The 19,180-nt window shown below is 42.0% G+C and overlaps 1 protein-coding gene across 1 annotated transcript in view; it reads right to left on the reverse strand.

The window, feature by feature from the left end:
* nckap1l (NCK associated protein 1 like) overlaps positions 1 to 19,180 on the reverse strand; it is a 154,780-nt gene that overhangs the window by 55,784 nt on the left and 79,816 nt on the right. Inside the window, exons 15-21 of the mRNA XM_052101348.1 lie at positions 17,588 to 17,646; positions 16,926 to 17,071; positions 16,199 to 16,331; positions 7,457 to 7,576; positions 4,090 to 4,229; positions 2,614 to 2,745; positions 367 to 585 (exon numbers count right to left, since the gene is read on the reverse strand). Coding sequence (XP_051957308.1) covers positions 367 to 585; positions 2,614 to 2,745; positions 4,090 to 4,229; positions 7,457 to 7,576; positions 16,199 to 16,331; positions 16,926 to 17,071; positions 17,588 to 17,646 — 949 coding nt within the window. The remainder of the gene's footprint in view (positions 1 to 366; positions 586 to 2,613; positions 2,746 to 4,089; positions 4,230 to 7,456; positions 7,577 to 16,198; positions 16,332 to 16,925; positions 17,072 to 17,587; positions 17,647 to 19,180) is intronic.

The raw sequence follows: 19,180 nt of genomic DNA on the forward strand, positions 1-19,180 counted from the left end.
CTATTCTTAAGAGCATTTCTGAGAAGTTTTATACATACAGCCCCAGATATTTAATTGTTAAACTGAGCACAAATTCCACATATTATTATTGGCATAAAACTGCAAGCATAATGATGGTTCACTTGAAATTGCACGCTAGCTATATATTTTTAACAAAAAATATTCACCACATGGGAATCTAAAAATAAAATGTTATGCTTGTAGTGCTTGTGCCATTTTCCTTTTATCCAAAGCCACTTACAGTGCATTCAAGGTATAAAATGAATCAATTTCAGAGTTCCTTCAGAATCAAAACCATGACCTCGGCGATGCTAGCCTCATTTGAGTCACAGGAACCTCCCAAATATCAAGGTCATGAGGTCTTACCAGTTTGTATAGAGTGTTGTGATGGTCTGAGCTCCATATGAGTCCAACGGTTGCGTCTGCTGCAACAGCACATTCTTCACCAGCCGTGATACATCAATGTTGATGTAGCAGCCAAGACTGTGCAGAGTGGTGACATATGCTTGAATCCCAGCCAGTAGATCAGAGGGTCTGGCAATATCCTGATTGCTCTGGTTATAACTGGCCATTTGAACAATCACCCTGGAAATATTTATCCGTTAGTCTGAGGTAATGCTGACCAAACAAATTAGTGCTATATGTTAATGCTTAATGAGTGGGCCAATTTTTTTAAATAAACATTTTAGTCATTAAAATTGGTCTATACTAAAGGAAGCCTCAAAGACCCCACAAAAGGTTAATGGGCCTAATTCATGCATCCATGCGCTGTGTGTTACAACCTAAAGCTGCACCTTATCCAATTTTTGTGAGCATTATAGTGTAATTTTGTGCCAGGTTAACACTACTGGACATGGGTGGAAATGCTTGTTCTATCAGCTTGTGTTATTTTGGTGGGTGTGCCACTACATATTGCATATATGCATTTTTTTTTTTTTAAATGCTCCGGTTGGAAAGTTATTTCCTATCAAAACCACAGGTAACCAGAAAATGTCAAAGCTAGTGAATGAAAGGTGAGTAGGTGGCTTTGCTGCTGTTTGAATGCATTTGAACTGATAAGCATTTACACTTTGAGCCCAATGTGGTCACATACCTGTATATATACACAACTCTTTGGTCATTTATTTAAAAGTTTTATGAGGTACTGCCCTTCAGTATTATTTTATCAAAATTCATCATATATCAGGCATAATTCACCATATTTCAGGAGCAATTCAGTAATTATGCCCTTCAATTCAGTCTAACAGACTCAGTCGGCATACACTGTTGAGCATAATTAATGGCCACTTAAAATATGAAACTGTATTTTGCATTATTCCCATTAAAAATTCATTTTTGTCTTCATGACAATGGGATTATTTATTTGCATACACTATTGTGATAAACTCGCAGCATCACAAGTCTCTGTGTCAATGTGAAACTGTGCCTGTCACAAAAACTTTTATTGTTTTACTGCATATATTTTCGGATTCTGGAGATAAAACAATTTGTATGCATCGTAGATACACTTCAAAAGGTAATTTTCTTCGCAACAATTTTTAATTAGATGATTTGTAGGTAATTTCATTTACTCACTTCTCTTACAACAAAGAGCAACATTCAAACTTCTGTTCTTATAATGTTAATTAAACCATGTATTATACAGCAATTTCTCAAAGTTACTGCCAAATATCGCCTCCGGTAACTTTGGTATGTATTTTCTTCCTCACTATACCACATCCTTAACATCAACAGTGTAAGCTTAGTCTGTTGAGCTGCGCCCCCCCAGTTTGAAAACTGCTTATTTAGAGAATTGATATGTCATTTATGCAGTGCACATTGATCAGTTCCAGGTCATGGGCTGAAGGACAGAGGAGCGAAGAAATGAGGAAGCATCATTTAGAGAATTGAGAAGCACCCCTAGACTTTAAAGTATTTGCTCAGCAAATAAAGACGCTGACTACCACACCTGGAGTCACAAGTTCGAATCCAGGGCGTGCTAAGTGACTCCAGTCAGGCTTCCTAAGCAACCAATTGGCCTGGATGCTAGGGTGGGTAGAGTCACATTGATTTAAGCTCCTTGTGGTCTATAATGGGATTCTCGCTCTTGGTGGGGCACGTGGTGAGTTGTCCGTGGATGCGCAACATCTCCATGGTAACGCACTCAACAAGCAACATAATAAGATCCGTGGATTGATGGTCTCAGACATGGAGGCAACTGAGATTCATCCCCTGCCACCCAGATTTAGGCAAGTCACGATGCTACTACGAGGACTTAGAGCGCATTGGGAATTGGGCATTCCAAATTGGGGAGAAAAGAGAAATAAAAAAAAAAATGCACGGGCCACCGCTGCCTGCAACTGACTAGCAAGGTTCATGGCTGTAAAGTAATTAAAGTCTACTGGCCATTACAAAAAAGTGGAAGATCCCTTAAATATGTTCCACCCATAAACTTCCTGTTTCAAAGGGACATAAAATCACAGTACATAAAACAGCACTTGACAAGGTATTTTATGTGGTCTTTAAGGCAGAATGTGAGATGATTTTCAACAAACTCCAAAAATCTAGACCTATGCATATCTTGTGGTCTAAACTGTATACTTTAATAGCAAATAGTTGAAAAGCGATCAATACTTGGTAAGTCTGATCTCCAGCTGTGAAAGCAGGAACTCTGATGGTATGATGATGTGTTTGAACACTGTGAAGTCAGTGCAAATACTGTAGGAGGCACACAGCTCTGTGAGTGTCTGGTGCATCTTATCCAGACTGAAAGAGAACAGACACAAAACTACAGCTTAGTACTGATCTCTTGAGAAAAACATAACTCTAATGCCAGTGAATATTTCTCGCAAAAATGTAATTTTGAGTCAGCTTTTATATAGGCACAGACCTTAAAGTATTGGCAACAAAAAAAGCTGTTGAACATTTCCATTTAATAAGTTGACCCAAAAGTGTGGCATGGGGTTACAAAAGATGGCCAGGGCCGTAGCCAAGGGAGGACATTTTATGGGGCAGTTTTTGTGGCATAAAAATAAGTTTACACATTACATATCCACTTCATATGCGAGAACCCAGATCAATCAACTCAAAACTACCCTGCATCGTCTTGACTGTGATGAATGAGGCCAGGTTCAAGCATATGGTAAGACAATGGGGCATGATGTCACAATGGGAACCTGGCATTAATCATCATATTTTGGCTTTTCAGCTAAATTTTAACCAATAAAATTATTAAACAGAAAACAATTAATAAATATAACATTCAAAATTAACAAATTATTGTTTTGGAAACACATATTATAATTAATACATTGTATAAATATATACAATTTTAAACACACAAAGCAACTGTGATGTTTATGAAATATACCCTTGTCCTGAGAACACCATTCAATAACAATCTATTTTCATTAGGCTATATAGTTATACAGATACCTCTCTCTCTCTCTCTCTCTCTCTCTCTCTCTCTCTCTCACACACACACACACACAAAAAAAAACACAAACACATAAAGAGAGAGAGAGATGTCAATTAAAGATGGTTTACATGAAAACTGTTGCATTAAATTTAAATGGTTTTGTTGGAATTAAGAAAAAAATATTGGTCAATGTTTTTGATCTTACAATGTATGGACAAAACACCTTATATATCATTCAAAATATCTTGGTTTGTGTTCTGCATAATAAATAAAGTCATAGAAGGTTGAAATGGCATGAGGGTGAGTAAATGATGAGAGAATTATAACTTTTGGTGTAAATAATTCCTCTCATAACTTTTAACGACTTGACAAGTTTACATGCAGTTTCTATGTTATCCAGTATTTCTGCACTATTTTAATGTTGATAAGACAAACTTATGTACATATTGGTGAAAGCTATGCCTTTAGTTCAGTACTTTCAGTTCAGAACTTTTTTAGACTTGGCAGCTCCCTTTACATAGCACTTCAGTTCTACTAAATAACAAGTAATGTATGTGCTGTTTTGGAAAACTTCATCATAAAATAACATGCAGTGTTAATTAAGATGATCTTAAATGTGTACGTTTCCACAATATCTGGAAACCAAGCCTGGTTGGATTGTTCTCATACTGGTGTTGTGACTTGTTACATACTTTGTGATGATGGCTCTGTCCTTCCTGTGGCTCTCTGTTCCTGGTTTTTCCTTGGGCACATCACCTTTCTTTGCTACGGGTTTCCTCAGTTTTTTATTGCGTGCTGTACTGATGGTCTCAGCACTGTGTTTGGCCAATAACTAAAATACAACAACACAAGGCTGAGAAACACACTATCACAACACAACAACATGTATCTCAATAAAAAACATATGGAAGCAGCACACTGTAAAAAATCATTGGGAATTTTTTTCAATAAATATCAAAACATCTTTAAAACCAGTTAAATTCACCTGATAAGTCATTTTTATTTGCAGCACTTTCCACAACACACATCGTTTAAAGCAGCTTTACAGAAAATCATGCTGTAACAGAGTAAGGAAGCTGTAATGTCTGTAATGTCTTAAAGTCATCATTGTGCAGTTTAAATGAGACCTATTATGCCCCTTTTTACAAGCTGTAATATAGGTCTCAGGTGTCCCCAGAATGTGTCTGTGAAGTTTCAAAATACCCCTCAGATCATTTATTATATCATGTTGTAAATGTCTCTTTTTGGGTGGTCTCTTTAAATGCAAATTAGCTGCTGCTCCCCACCCCCTTTCTGGAAGAGGGCTGTGTCTTTACAGCTCGTGCTTCAGATATTACAGCAAATTACAGCAACAACAAATCAGAACAAATATGACTTACAGCGTGAATGCCTGAGTTCAGCCATAAATGTATGAACCAGAGTTGGACACTGATGAAGGAGAGACTCCGGCAGAAGTCACAATTGTGAGAATGAACACAAATTAACATGTTCACAGAAAAATTACATAATGTATTGTGCATAATACTTAAAAGGTGTGGTTATGAATTATGCAGATAGTAAGCTAAAAATAACGACATAGCTCTGGTCTCCATGAATACAATCAGGACAATGGTAACTGACAGTAAGCATTTTGGGGTTAAAAATTCTAAATAACGACATAGCTCTGGTCTCCATGAATACAATTAAAGACAATGGTAACTTTAGCTTTAGCTGGAACATGAACAGTTGGTACTGATCCATGCTTGAGAATAGATTTTTTTGAAAATCCTGATTCACAAAGCAGTCAAAGCGTAAAATGATTTGCACAAACATACACCTATTTTTTACATTTTGGGGCACATTTCCTTCAAAAACAAAACTTGTCCACTGCGTTTTCAGTGGCTCTGATGCCGGGAGTGCACGAACACTCTTATGTTTACTTTTACAGCCAACAACAGAACACATATGACGCTTACGAAACTGAGACATTATTATTCTCACTGTATCTGCTCCAATGCGGAAAAAAATGGTGGATTGTGTGTAGATCTCTCAGGGGAGGATCAGTGTAATAGGGTGGAGTCAGTCACCAGTCGTTGGCGAGGCCTGCTATAACGTGACGTCACTTTAGAGCAGGAACGAAAACCATTCATTTTGACACACTGTTTTTGATTAATAAAAATATAAGAAAGAGGAGTGGGTGGACTTTTAACATTGTAGGTTGGTTGTGTACACACACTGCTGACTCACATTTATGTACAAACGGCATGTAAAAGTGAATTTTGCATAATATGTCCCCTTTAAATGAATGTAGATTGTGCCTTAAAAATAATTTGTTCCCTATCTGTCACTCACTCGATGTTGTGTCAATGCAGTGACCCTAGGAGTCGCTCTTGGGAGCCCCAAACACCCCTGATCTTAAGAAAAGGCCAATGAGAATTGGCGAGTGGAATTTGCATGCCACTCCCCCTGACCTACGGGTATAAAAGGAGCTGGCTCGCAACCACTCATTCAGATTTTTTCTTCAGAGCCAAGCGGTTGATTCGCAAAGAGCAGAATTCCACTGCCGGTCCATTCACCACTTTAAGAAGCATATATGACGCATTTCAGCGGCTTTCTCTCCCAATGTGCGATCAGTGCAGAGTACGACCCTGGGCACTAGGACAGCTCTAAAAGAGTATATATTCTGAGCAAAGGGTATATTTTCCTCTAAAAGAGCATGCATTGACGGACAGCGTCTTTTTAAAAATGCCTTTCCATCTCTGTGTAATTCCTGGGTGCAGTCATTATCTCTCCACCTCCGACGGCCACGTTCGCTGCCTAAAGTGCCTGGGCCCTAATCAAGTTGAGGCAGAACAGAATTCATTGCAAGAACATCACCATGGAAACGTTGTGGTCATGGCTTCCCTTCATCCGGAGGAAAGCCACTCCAGCCGCCCCCCACGCCTGGCCTTCTACCTACAGGTACGAGGCCGGGTCGGTTGATGCTGGAGGCAATTTTGGGGCTCCAATGGGTACAGTTCCGTCGGGTAATCCCCAGCGGACCGCCCATTCCCAGCATGCTCGTTTGTACCGGTCCAATTCTGGGATAAGATAGGCAGCTCGCTTCAGTGCCAGCCTAATGTCTCTTTCGGAACTCACAAGATGGATGAAGACAGCAGCATTAGAGAGCGCGTTTGTGATGTCGGACGGCGAGGACTCGACTGGGCTGCAACTTGGGGTGGGGTGTGGGGTGGGGTGGCGCCCAGTCTGAGGCCGACGTGGAGCTGACCGCCATGCTTGTCCGTGCTGCTGTGAGTGTCCGGCTGGAGCGGAACCCTCCATCCATCCCTGAGCCTGAACTTCCATGTCTTGGTTCTACATCTACACAGACCCTTCCTACGGTTTGCTTTCGAGGCCCGGGCATATCAGTACAAGATCTGCCCCTTTGGCTTGTCCCTGTCACCTCAGGAATTATCTCCCGTACTAGTTACGTCAGGGATGTGGGGAACTACATGACGTCTTTTGCAGACCGGTGCACCTACTATTACACACTCAGCAGCTTGCTTGCACCTGCATAGGCAGTCCACGTAACACAGTTCAGCTAGTTGTGGTGGTATAGAGACCCCTAGTGTAACTACATTCACACAACGTTGAGTGAGTGACAGATAGGAAACATCTTGGTTGCTATCATAACCTCTGTTCCCTGATGGATGGAACGAGACGTTGTGTCCCTCTTGCTGTACTACCTGCTGAAATGTACGGGACTACGTCTCGGCTCCTCAGCACAAAACCTGAATGAGTGGTTGTGAGCCAGCTCCGTTTATACCCGTATGTCCGGGGAATGGTATGCAAATTCTACTTGCCAATTCACATTGGAATTTTCTGAAAGATCAGAGGGTTTTGGGGCTCCCAAGTGCGACCCCTAGTGTCACTACATCAACACAATGTTTCATTCCCTCCATCAGGGGAGCCAGTTCCCCTCTGGCTAAACAGCATAAATATAATCCCAGTATTAGTTATCTATGTGAAATACAAGTCATGATTTAATATAGTAAACTGAGCAGATGTTGGTTCAGTAAGGGTTAAATACATTTCTGGTACCTTCTCATGTAGGTTACACTGTTCAGCACAGATCTCCAACACAACTGTACATGCTTGACGAGCGATTTCCTCCAGGAATGTCACACACAGCTTCAAACTCTGCCTCTCCAGTTCTTCAGTCTATTCATGCACACAAACACACACAGGAAGTAGGCATAAGTCAGTCAGCATTGAAACTATAGAAACACATGCATTTGTTTTACTTTTTCCATTTATATTTATATATTCTATCCTTGTTTTGAACTTACTTTTTAGACTGCTGGTCACATTGCTAATATTGTTAATGAAACTGAATAAAAAATGTTAACATTAATTCAGCCTGTCTTCATTAAACATGAAAATGCCACAAGAAAGCAATAATTCTATTAATTAAATTTTATCCATGGTACTCAACAGGAAGCCTGCTTGATTTTGTCACTAAATAAAATATATTCAGTGTGTATGAATTTTTATGTGTCAATTTCCAAGAGCAATTGCAGTATTTCTCAACATATCAGGATAATAGGGAATTAACACCATCACGGACTACAAACGGAATAAAGACTCCGCCATAAACATCGCTGCATCTCTCCCGGACGAACGTAATAAATTTTATGCTCGTTTTGAGGACAATAACACCGCCCTCGCGGAGAGAGTATTCGCAGCTGACGCTACAGAGGTTGGTTCACTCTCCGTCTCTGTTGTGAATGTAACCCGATCCTTCCGACGGGTGAACATCCGTAAAGCCGCGGGTCCAGACGGCATTCCGGGCCGCGTCATCAGAGCGTGCGCGAATCAACTGGCTGGTGTTTTTACGGACATTTTCAATCTGTCCCTCTCCCTGTCTGTAGTCCCCACATGCTTCAAAACATCAACCATTGTGCCTGTACCGAAGCAAGCCACAATCACTTGCTTAAATGACTGGCGTCCTGTTGCTCTGACCCCCATCATCAGCAAATGCTTTGAGAGGTTAATCAGAGATTACATCTGCTCTGTTCTGCCCACCTCTTTGGACCCATTGCAGTTTGCCTACCGTAACAACCGCTCCACTGATGATGCCATTGCATCTACACTACACACTGCTCTCTCCCATCTGGAAAAAAGGAACACATATGTGAGAATGCTGTTTGTAGACTACAGCTCAGCATTCAACACCATAGTGCCCTCCAAGCTTGATATGAAACTCCGGGCTCTGGGCTTAAACAGCTCACTGTGCAGCTGGATCCAGGATTTCCTGTCAGGCAGACGTCAGGTGGTTAGAACTGGCAGCAACACCTCCTCATCACTGACCCTCAACACTGGAGCCCCGCAGGGCTGTGTTCTTAGCCCTCTCCTGTATTCCCTATACACGCATGACTGTGTGGCAACACATAGCTCCAATACCATCATTAAGTTTGCTGACGATACGACGGTGGTAGGTCTGATCACTGACAATGATGAAAGAGCCTACAGAGAGGAGGTGCACACTCTGACACGCTGGTGTCAGGAGCACAACCTTTCCCTCAACGTCAGTAAAACCAAAGAGCTTGTAGTGGACTTCAGGAGAAAAGACAGAGTACACAGCCCCATCACCATTAATGGAGCACCGGTGGAGAGAGTCAGCAGTTTCAAGTTCCTCGGTGTCCACATTACTGAGGAACTCACATGGTCCATCCACACTGAGGCCGTTATGAAGAAGGCTCACCAGCGCCTCTTCTTCCTGAGACGGCTGAGGAAGTTTGGAATGAACCACCACATCCTCACACGGTTCTACACTAGTACTGTAGAGAGCATCCTGACTGGCTGCATCACCGCCTGGTACGGCAATAGCACCACCCACAACTGCAAAGCCCTGCAAAGGGTGGTGCGAACTGCCAGAAACATCATCGGAGGTGAGCTTCCCTCCCTCTAGGACATATACACAAGGCGGTGTGTGAAAAAAGCTCGGAGGATCATCAGAGACTCCAGCCACCCGAGTCATGGTCTGTTCTCACTGCTACCATCAGGCAGGTGGTATCGCAGCATCAGGACCCGCACCAGCCGACTACATGACAGCTTCTTCCCCCAAGCAGTCAGACTGTTGAACACTTGATCTATCAGGATCAATAATTAGCACTGCACTTTATAATCTATAATCTCACACTGGACTGTCAACATATTCTGCTCAATTCAACTACTTATATATATTTCATATACTCCCACTTATTGTATATTGTGTATTCTATATTGTGTGTATTGTTTACTGTGCATTGTATATAATTATTGTGTTGTGTAAGTATGTGTACATTTGATATGTAAATTGTTGTTGTGTAAGTATGTTGTTTACTGTAATTGGTAAATGTCTCGTCACTGTCATGACTGCTATGTTGCTCGGAACTGTACACAAGAATTTCACCTACTGTTGCACTTGTGTACATGGTAGTGTGACAATAAAGTGATTTGATTTTTTGATTTTGACAATATGATTGCCTGAGGAGTAGTTGTGTGTGCGGCTCTCTCGGAATATCTTTTCTATATTTACTTTTCAAACCTCAACTTTCTTAGCTTTTAGGTAGCATTTGTTTGACAAATCTTTGTGGTTCTAAAATTAGAAGACATGTCCAAAAAGTAGGCACTTAACCACCTGCCGCTATCATCACACTAGCTGAACTTTGCACACTGCATGATAAACTCAGAGCTTCTCTTGATGCAGACTTTAAAGTATCTTATCAAATTTAGCAACAAAGCTGGACAACATTTAATCTGCAGCGGCAGATCGTAATCATTGCATTGTGTCTCTCGATTTTAACGCAACAGAGGTTGGTCAGCATCTTGAGGCCACATGTTCTGTGCTACAGAAGGACAACAAGTGGCTGGAGGTTAAAGTTTTGGACCTTGATGATTGTAGCTGATGCCAGAGCATTTGAATTGTGGGCTTCAAAGATCTGTGTCAAACTGCTTCCTTCTCCTAGCTCCTAGTTGGTGTTCTCAACCCTCAGGTTCTATCTTCGGTGCCCAAGTTGGATAGAGCTCACCATAGCCTTGCACCCAAACCTGCTCCGGGGCAGAGACCTTCGCCTGGCATTATGCGATTTTATCACTTCCAAGGGAAGGATTTGGTCTTCAGCAAATCTCACAGAAAGGGTGATCTAATGTACCAAAGCTAAAGGATCCGTATCTATGAGGATTACAGCCCTGATGTTCTAAAGCTGTGTGTCAAATATAAAGATGCTATATTGATCTGCTTTAAGCATGCTGCTGCTGCTGCTTGATATGAGTCAATATGCTGCTGAGACAGAAAAAACATGCTGCTGCTACTGTACCAACATCAAGATAAATTCACTGTAAAGCAGATCTAGACATATGGTGCTGGGGAAATGGAGGATAACACTACACATACTGTGCTGCTGTAGCATTTCGCTTTATATATTTTGACACAAGGGAAAAGCTTTGACTGGGTTCATAGGACGAGGTGCACTTGAGAGCCGTGCCTGTAGAGTTTCCTAACTTTCTGAGATAGATTAAAGGTTTTTATTGATTATAATGACAGTGAAGTAAGCTTAGTCTTGGCAGACTAGATCTGCTTTATGAATGCTGCTGCACGACATGAGTCAATATGCTGCAGCTGTTGGCACAAAAACTTGATGCTGCTGAGACAGAAGAGACACTCTGCTGCTTCTATACCAACATCAAGATAAATTCACCCAAAAGCTATATTAAAGATAGATAATATGGCAAACATGCAAGGTCTCACCTATCCCCCCTCCCCCAAGCAGATCAGACTGACAGAAGTGGGCTGCAGCGAGGTGGATATCAGTCACGTGTAGCTTTACCATGTATCCCTAAATGTGTTCTCAATGGGTTTATCTACTGACCCTGAAAAACTGTTACTTCCATAGCCTCCATTCCCTGATGGAGGGAACGAGATGTTGTGTCGATGTAGTGACACTAGGGGTCACTCTTGGGAGCCCGAGACACCTCTGATCTTTGATAAAAGGCCAATGGGAATTGGCGAGTGGTATTTGCATGCCCCTCCCCTGGACATATGGGTATAAATGAGGGGGTTTTGTACTGAGGAGCCGAGAATAAGGTCCTGGCCATTCATTGATGTTCCCTATCTGTCACTCACTCGATGTTGTGTTGATGTAGTTACACTAGGGGTCCCCTACAAAAACGGCACAACTAGCTGAACTGGGTTACGTGCGAGACGGGCAGATTGCTGTGTGCCGCGTAGCCAGCGCACCGGGCCGGCACGTAAGCTCCCCTGACACTAGTATGAGGGCTGAACAACCCTTTTGGAGATGAGTCGACTACCCAAAGGATAGGGACAGGCTTGTCCGAGTCATGCCTCTCATCTCTCTTTTTTTGTTTTCTCCCCAGAAAAAGAGAGAAAAAAACCAACCGGGACGCCAGTGTCCACATCAGGAAAGGGTGTCACTCCCAAGGGGAAGACACCGCGGAGACCACACCCTGCCGAGAGAGAGAGGGGGGGGGTATTAAGTGGAAATACGTTACATGTTCTTGCCGAGTCTAGTCGGAAGTATGTTATGTGGAGAAGTCCCATGGTAGGTCTTTCCCAATAGGGGAGGAGGCTCTACGAGCATAGAGACTGGGGCAGAGGGGCCTCTGCTCAAGGAAGATGCAGTTTGCCAACAGGGAAACATTTTTCAGCTGAATATATGTCGCAAGGGGTTTCTTATGGGGAACCAGCGCATGCAGAGCACCTGTCCTAGTACAGGGCTTAGTTAGCACAATTACTGGGCTGACAGTGAGTATCTCCGCAAACTCATCTGCCGCAGGGCTAGGAGAAAATACACCAGGGAACACACTTGTGAACTCTACTGGGAATCAACAACGCACATCATCAGCTCAAGGGAGGGGAAAAACAACAACAACAAAATAAATAGGCAAGGGAAAATGCAAACATGGTGCAACAGAGAGAGAGAGAGGAGAGAGAGAAGAAGCTCACTCACCGGTTCTCTGATGTACCGTCGCGTGGTCCTTGAACATTCCACACTCTCCGGCGGATGACAGCCGCTCCTCTCCGGGCGAACCGGAGTCAAACCTCCGACCCCCAGCGGACAGAACGCCCCTCCGCTTTTCTGGCGACACGTGGGGACACTCCTCCGCCCCTGGCAGCGGCCCTACTGCACCAGGCGGTCGAGGAGTTTCTTCCCTCCTCCCCTCGTGAATGTTGGTCTTCCCTCGACCCCTACTCGTCTCTGGGGACAGCAGGGCACTCCTCTGCCCCCGGCAGAGGTCTGGTCTCATGTGCCAGATGGTGCCCCATCCCTGAGAAAGAAGGTCCTTCCTCAGGGGAATTTGCCAGGAAGGGGCTGACGCGAGGAGCGTGAGGTCCGAGAACAAAGTCTGGGGGGGCCAGTAGGGAGCCACTAGGGTGACCTGCTCATCGTCCTCCCTGACCTTGCACAGGGTCTGTGCAAGCAGGCTCACTGGGGGGAACTCATACTTAAATTGTCCAGGCAGCCAGCTGTGTGCCAACACGTCTATACCAATGGGAGCCATGATCAGGGCATACCAGAGCGGGCAATGGGAGGATCCCGGGGAGGCGAACAAGTCTACCCGTGCCTGCCCGTATCGACTCCAGATTAGCTGAACTACCTGAGGGTGGAGTCTCCACTCTCCTTTGCGGGTGACATGTCGTGACAGCTCAGCCGTCATGGTGTTGAGGTTGCCCGGGATGTGAGTGGCTCACAGCAACTTGAGGTGCTGCTGACTCCAGAGGTGGAGACGGCGGGTGAGTCGTGACAAGTGAGGGGTGCGTAACCGTAGAAGGGTGTCGATTTCCACGTGCAAGTTGTTGGCAAACCTGGGCGGGTGTCTGGACTGGCTGGGTCAGCCATCACGACGGGTTGGAAAGCATCCAAGCTCCGGGCGAGGGGGACCAGGGGAACAATTTGGTTGTACGTACCGGCGGGTGGGGCCTGAGCCAGGGAGGCCACATTAACAGGGTTTGAGCCCTGTGGCGGTGCTGAGTCGAGAGACATCGAAACACTCATCTGACTCCTGATACTCACCAGTGGATCGGTCGAGGAGGGGGGAGGACGAGCAGATGGAGTGCGGGTCTTGAACCACGGCGCTTTCTGGGCAGGATGGTCTTCGTCTGCTGCTTCACTGCCGAGAACTGCTGGGTAAAGTCTGAGCGCAGTTCCTGCATCAATCCCAGGGTGGGACTACCCTCTTGTCAGCTCCTCATGCACTTCCAGGAAGAATGGAAGCTCACTCACCGGTTCTCCGATGTACCGTCGCGTGGTCCTCGAACACTCCACACTCTCCAGCGGACGACAGATACAAATCATCGAGCCATGAGGGTTCAGGGGAGAGCGGAGAGTTCCACTCTAGCCCGACATTCGCGGTTGCCCGGGAAAGTACGTCCGTCATTTCCACATCAGCGTGTGCCTGGGCGAACTCACCTCTCCGATGCTGCGCTCAAAACTCATCACCTTTGCGGGTACCGAACAAGAGGTCAGTCTCGCCCTGAGACGAGCCGGTTCACTCATCCGGAAGCCTAACCAGAGCAAAAGAGCGTGCCGGGGAATGAGAGGTCCACGGGGATTTACCCAGCGTAGGTGGTCCCATTGTGGTCCCCAAATTGCCCCCTGGCCTCATACCTGTGGGTAGAAGGACTGAGGCAGGTAGCAACTGGGGTGGCTTGCTTTCTTATGAAGGCAAGCCGCGACCGCACCGTTGCCATGGTCATGTCCTCGCAATGACAACATGACACATCCACGAAAGATATCTCACCATGGGCACCACCCATGTGCAGTAGATCATGCACTGAACTGTGGAACGGAAAGTCGTAGGTTCATATCATTCCTGTGGCGACTTATAATTTAGTGTGTGTTTGCTCTTTGTCATATGTACTCTGTGTTTTCTTTGGGTTGTGCAATGGTTGCCATGTTGGTGCTTTGCGCTGTAATTGCTGCTTGCAGATATATTTGTTATTATTATTATTATTATTCAGATAAATTTTTCATTACTTCTATTACAAATGTCATCTGATTTACACAAAAAAAATCTTCCAAGAAGATCTTCAGACTGAGCCCCAGAGAAAATACCTAAAGAATTTTCATTCTCACCATTGCTGAAAAGTTACACTAGTGCAAATTAAAGATGTCGATGTAAAACAGGAAGTCAGGCTGCATCTCGGCACTTTATCATATCGAAACAAAACTTTGTATGATTCATTAGGACCATATGAGGGAAAATTTCACGTTTAGAGACAGTGCCTCCTATGGGTCAAGTAATGTGAAAATGGCTATTTTTGCCAATACATTTTGAACAAATTTCAATCATTAGGTTGGTGTCTATCGATTCCAATTTTCATGATACCAAATTTTCCAACATCAGCCATATTGCCTCTCTACCATTTTGATTTTTATTATAAAGTGATATATCTTTTGAATGCTTTGTGGGATTTAAATTAAAATTTGTATGTGTCACCGACATCATGTCCTGAGGGAACCTGAGAAATGCTAAAGGGTTAGCATGCTAACTGTAGGATATTCTGTTTTTAAAGACTAATTGATAATAATGTTATCCATAGGTAGCATTCACTTAGCATTCACTTAGCATGCTTAGAACACTTTGTTTGCTGAATCTAAATTGTTCATGTCTCTTTACCATTGCGGAGATGTGTCAATTGAATGACCTAGTGGTAATAACTGGTCAATTCTACTTTGGCAGCAATAACCTCAACCAAGTGTTTCCAGTAGCTGTGGATTAGACCTGCACAACATTCAGAAGGAACTACAGAACTGCTTCATCTCAGCCATATTCTTAGTATGTCTGGTGTGAACGGCTTTCTTGAGGTCATTCCACAGCATCTATATTGGGTTAAGGTCTGGGCTCTGAATCGACCACTCCAAAATGTGGATTTTCTTTTATTTAAGCCATTCTGTTGTGGATTTACTATTATGTTTAGGGTCAATGTCAAGCTGCATCACCCAACTTCTACTGAGCTTCAGCTGGCCCACATAAAGGCTTCCTTCATGTTGTCCTGCCATGGGCACTATGCCAGTTTAATGTTTTTCATATAATATACTCACTAACAGTGATGTTTACCAGTTCCAATGATTCCTTCAAGTCTTTAGCTGTCACTTTAGGGTTCTTTTATACCTCATTGAGCATTCTGTGGTGTGCCCTTTGAGTCATATTGGCTGGACAGCCACTTCTAGGGAGAATAGCTACAGTACTAAATTGTCTCAATTTATAGGCTATTTGTCTAACAGATTTATATTTAAGCTCTTTGAGATGACTTTGTAATCCTTTCCAGCTTGATGCTATCTGTGATGTTTGTGTGTATGTTTTTTTAACATGAAGGTCCAAGAACAATTTCTCAGTGATAGGACAAAATAAAGTATAATCTAACCTAATCTATTCAGTATAACTGTTACACTGCAGTCTGACTGCAATATGTGTCATTCAGGACCAGCCACTATAATTCATATGTTCTGAACCTGCCCTTCCCTGCCCTGCCCTTTCTTAATTTTGGGGCTTAGTCTTTGACTATCTGTCAGCCATTACTTCTGCAAATGGCCAACCCTCACTCAATGTTGGTCTGTTTGGGGTTCAAACCAGTGGCCACTTACTGCCCCCTTAGTTTACAGATTTTGCAGCATTTTTAACATTTCCCCTTGATTAGAAAATGTATGAGATTTTGATGTCACTTTAAAACAATTACAAAACACACTGTATTATTATTATTGCTTGTTAATAGTATAAGGCAAATAGTGTTCCATAACCTTTTAATCCACCACACTCAACTGGTGTGGATGTGCTTACCTCCTCTGGGCACAGCAGGTGTAGACACTCACTGAAGTGAGAACAGACAAGCGGAAATGCCATGAGGTGTCGCTGCATCAACACGTCCTCACTGCACTGAGAAAACAGCTTCTCAAACACACGTGCATGGAAACTGAAAGATCACATACACATAAAAGCAGGAGAAATATTACATACTGCTTTGAGAGTACATACTGCAGCATGGGTCTATGCACACTGACATATTTACATTCAAACAAAATGTAAACTCAAGCTAAGTATAAGTCTACAACGTGCTTTACATGTCTGTACAGATTCCCTCAAAAAAAAAAAAAATATAATAATAATATTTACTGCCATTGAAGTGCATATGCTCTACACTACTTCTACTATGTAGAAAAGAAGGCTGTTCAGCACTTGTTGCACAATGCAGCCAAATCAAATTAAGATGAACGAGTAATGAGTAAACAATTCCAATGTATCACAGATTTGAATCACTATACATTATACATAAAGAATTGCTATATTATCGTATTGTGTCCCAGATATCAATAAAATATAAAATAGCCAGGTCCCTGCTGATTCCCACCCCTAATGTATTCAGATGATTAATACTGACAAAAAAACAAATCATTGACTTCCTTATACACCATGTTGTCATCTGCTTTTATTAGGAAGCATTTAATGAAATGTTTGTTGATAGTTACAGCCCTAAATCATAAAGAATGACACATATAGTACAACTCACCACAGAATAGAGAGATCTGCTGTTTCATAGAGAAGTTCATTTACACTGTCCATCATTCTGGTGTGAAACTGTGTCATGTTCATGATCTTGGCAAGGTCAGGATAGTCCTTCAGTGCCAGAGGAGCTTTTCCAATACTGGTGTATGCCTGAAAAATACAAAACTTTGAGTCATTAAAAATGTAATATTTGTATGTAACTTTGAAGGAGTATAGGGATTGAGTCGAATGTGGGTGTCTCACTAGCAGTGTCATATTCCCTGTCTTTGTCTAGACTTTTATGATGAAATTCTTGTTTTGTTCCCTGTTCCCTGTGTTATTTTTGTAGTCCTTTGTAGTTTCATTTTATGATTGGTCCCTTGATTGTTTCCCCAAGTGTTCCTCATTCCCTTATTGTTTCCCCAGGTATTTCTTGTTTTCCCTTGTTTATTTAAGCCCTGGTTAATTTGTAAGTCTTTGCTTGTATTGTATTATGCTCTGTTCTGGTTTGCATTTTATTCTAAGTTAGTTTGTGTATTCTTTTGTTAATAAAGCTGCATTTTGATCCTCATTCTTTTCCTGCCTTCCTTCCTGTCACAAGAAGATTATATGTATAAAACTATATCAAACATTTTAGATTTTTTTTACTTTTGGCTTAAAATTTATTGAACTTTGTTGAAACAGTACCTGCAGTCTTAACCAGTCCAGTCTAAATGGTTTGAAGTCAAATTCTTCTCTGCTGTCCACTGTTTTAAAAAAAGATTACCAAAGAATTAGAAAGCCAAATAAATCAGTAAACAAAATCATCAATCATAAATTCAAATATATTTAAGGATCTAGATCTGTGTCTCAACTAATTTTGCATCAGGATCCAGATTTTAAATGGAGTTTTCAAACAAAATTTGTGAGGAGCATTTTCATTTAGTCTGTCCAATGAAAACACTAGGTAAAGCATATATAAACAACTGCTTACCACACTGCTGTGAAAATCCTTCTGGCATTTGGCCCCACCCACTTACCCGCAAAAGACTTGAATACCTCAATACTCTGCTTGAAGCATTTTCCCTCATCAGATAAAGCTCCACCTTCTCAATTAATTGTCATTTAACAGAAGATGCCACAGCAGCTCACTATTTTTAATCTTTTGTGGCTATGGCAACTGCCACTTAAATTGTTGTTTTCTGTAAAAGTATGTTCAAAACATTTTATCCTGACACACTTTAGAGTTTCAACCTGGTTCTCCCACAAAGGTTTTTCCTCTTTTAGACTTTGAGATTACCTCACTATGCAGCTCCTTTAATTTAGTATTTTCACACAGCAAGCAGTCAGAGATTAATACATATTTTAAAGTGGGATTCCGAATTATTGGAGCTGAGAATAGATTTTACGAGGCTTCAACATAGAAACTAAATGCTGTATGTTAAACAAGTAGTTTATCAATCAGGTGGTCGTAACAGAGCACACCTCACAGAGCTCTTGAGTAAAAATGCTTCATCTAGCCCCGGATGATATTGCCTGTTAATTGTCAGAAAGTTTTATATACTGTATATTTTGTTGCTCGTATTACCGTTTCACAAGCTGTAAATCACAGTATTCAAGTTCAAAATTAATTTAAAAAAAATAAAGCAAGTATGAAAAAATTAAATGTTTTCTAAAACTTTATTTTCTAAACCTTTTTACCATGCCCATCACAGTGGGCTCAGTGCCAGCAATAGTTTATACAGTACTCTTTCAAGCATACAAAGCATTCACTAGTACTAATGACAGGTGCTGTTAACCACTATATGAGATCTCATGCAGTCGCACATGCATATCAGCATGCTTTTTTCCCACTATTTTTACTTTGTCTGACAAGTAGTCAGGTTAATATTTTGATCAACTCTTGCCAACATGTTCACACTGCTGTTTATATATATATATATATATATATATATATATATATATATATATATATATATATATATATATATATATATATATTTAAGCAATATCCCACAAGCAAGAGTGCGATATGGCCCTACATCAGCACTGCTGTGATTTGGCCGCAGACACGAGGTAACTGCAGCAGTGCTGATGTAGGGCCATATAGCACGATTACGAGTGTGATATTGCAAAATATATATATATATATATATATATATATATATATATATATATATATATATATATATATATAAAGAGTCAGCAGATACCAGAGAACAGATGTAACACCTTAAAGAAATTTTCAGTCACGCTCTTAAAACAAGGTAATATTTAACTTGTATTTTACGCTTTTGCCTA

This window comes from Xyrauchen texanus, chromosome 32 (assembly GCF_025860055.1).
Source record: "Xyrauchen texanus isolate HMW12.3.18 chromosome 32, RBS_HiC_50CHRs, whole genome shotgun sequence".
Taxonomy (NCBI): domain Eukaryota; kingdom Metazoa; phylum Chordata; class Actinopteri; order Cypriniformes; family Catostomidae; genus Xyrauchen; species Xyrauchen texanus.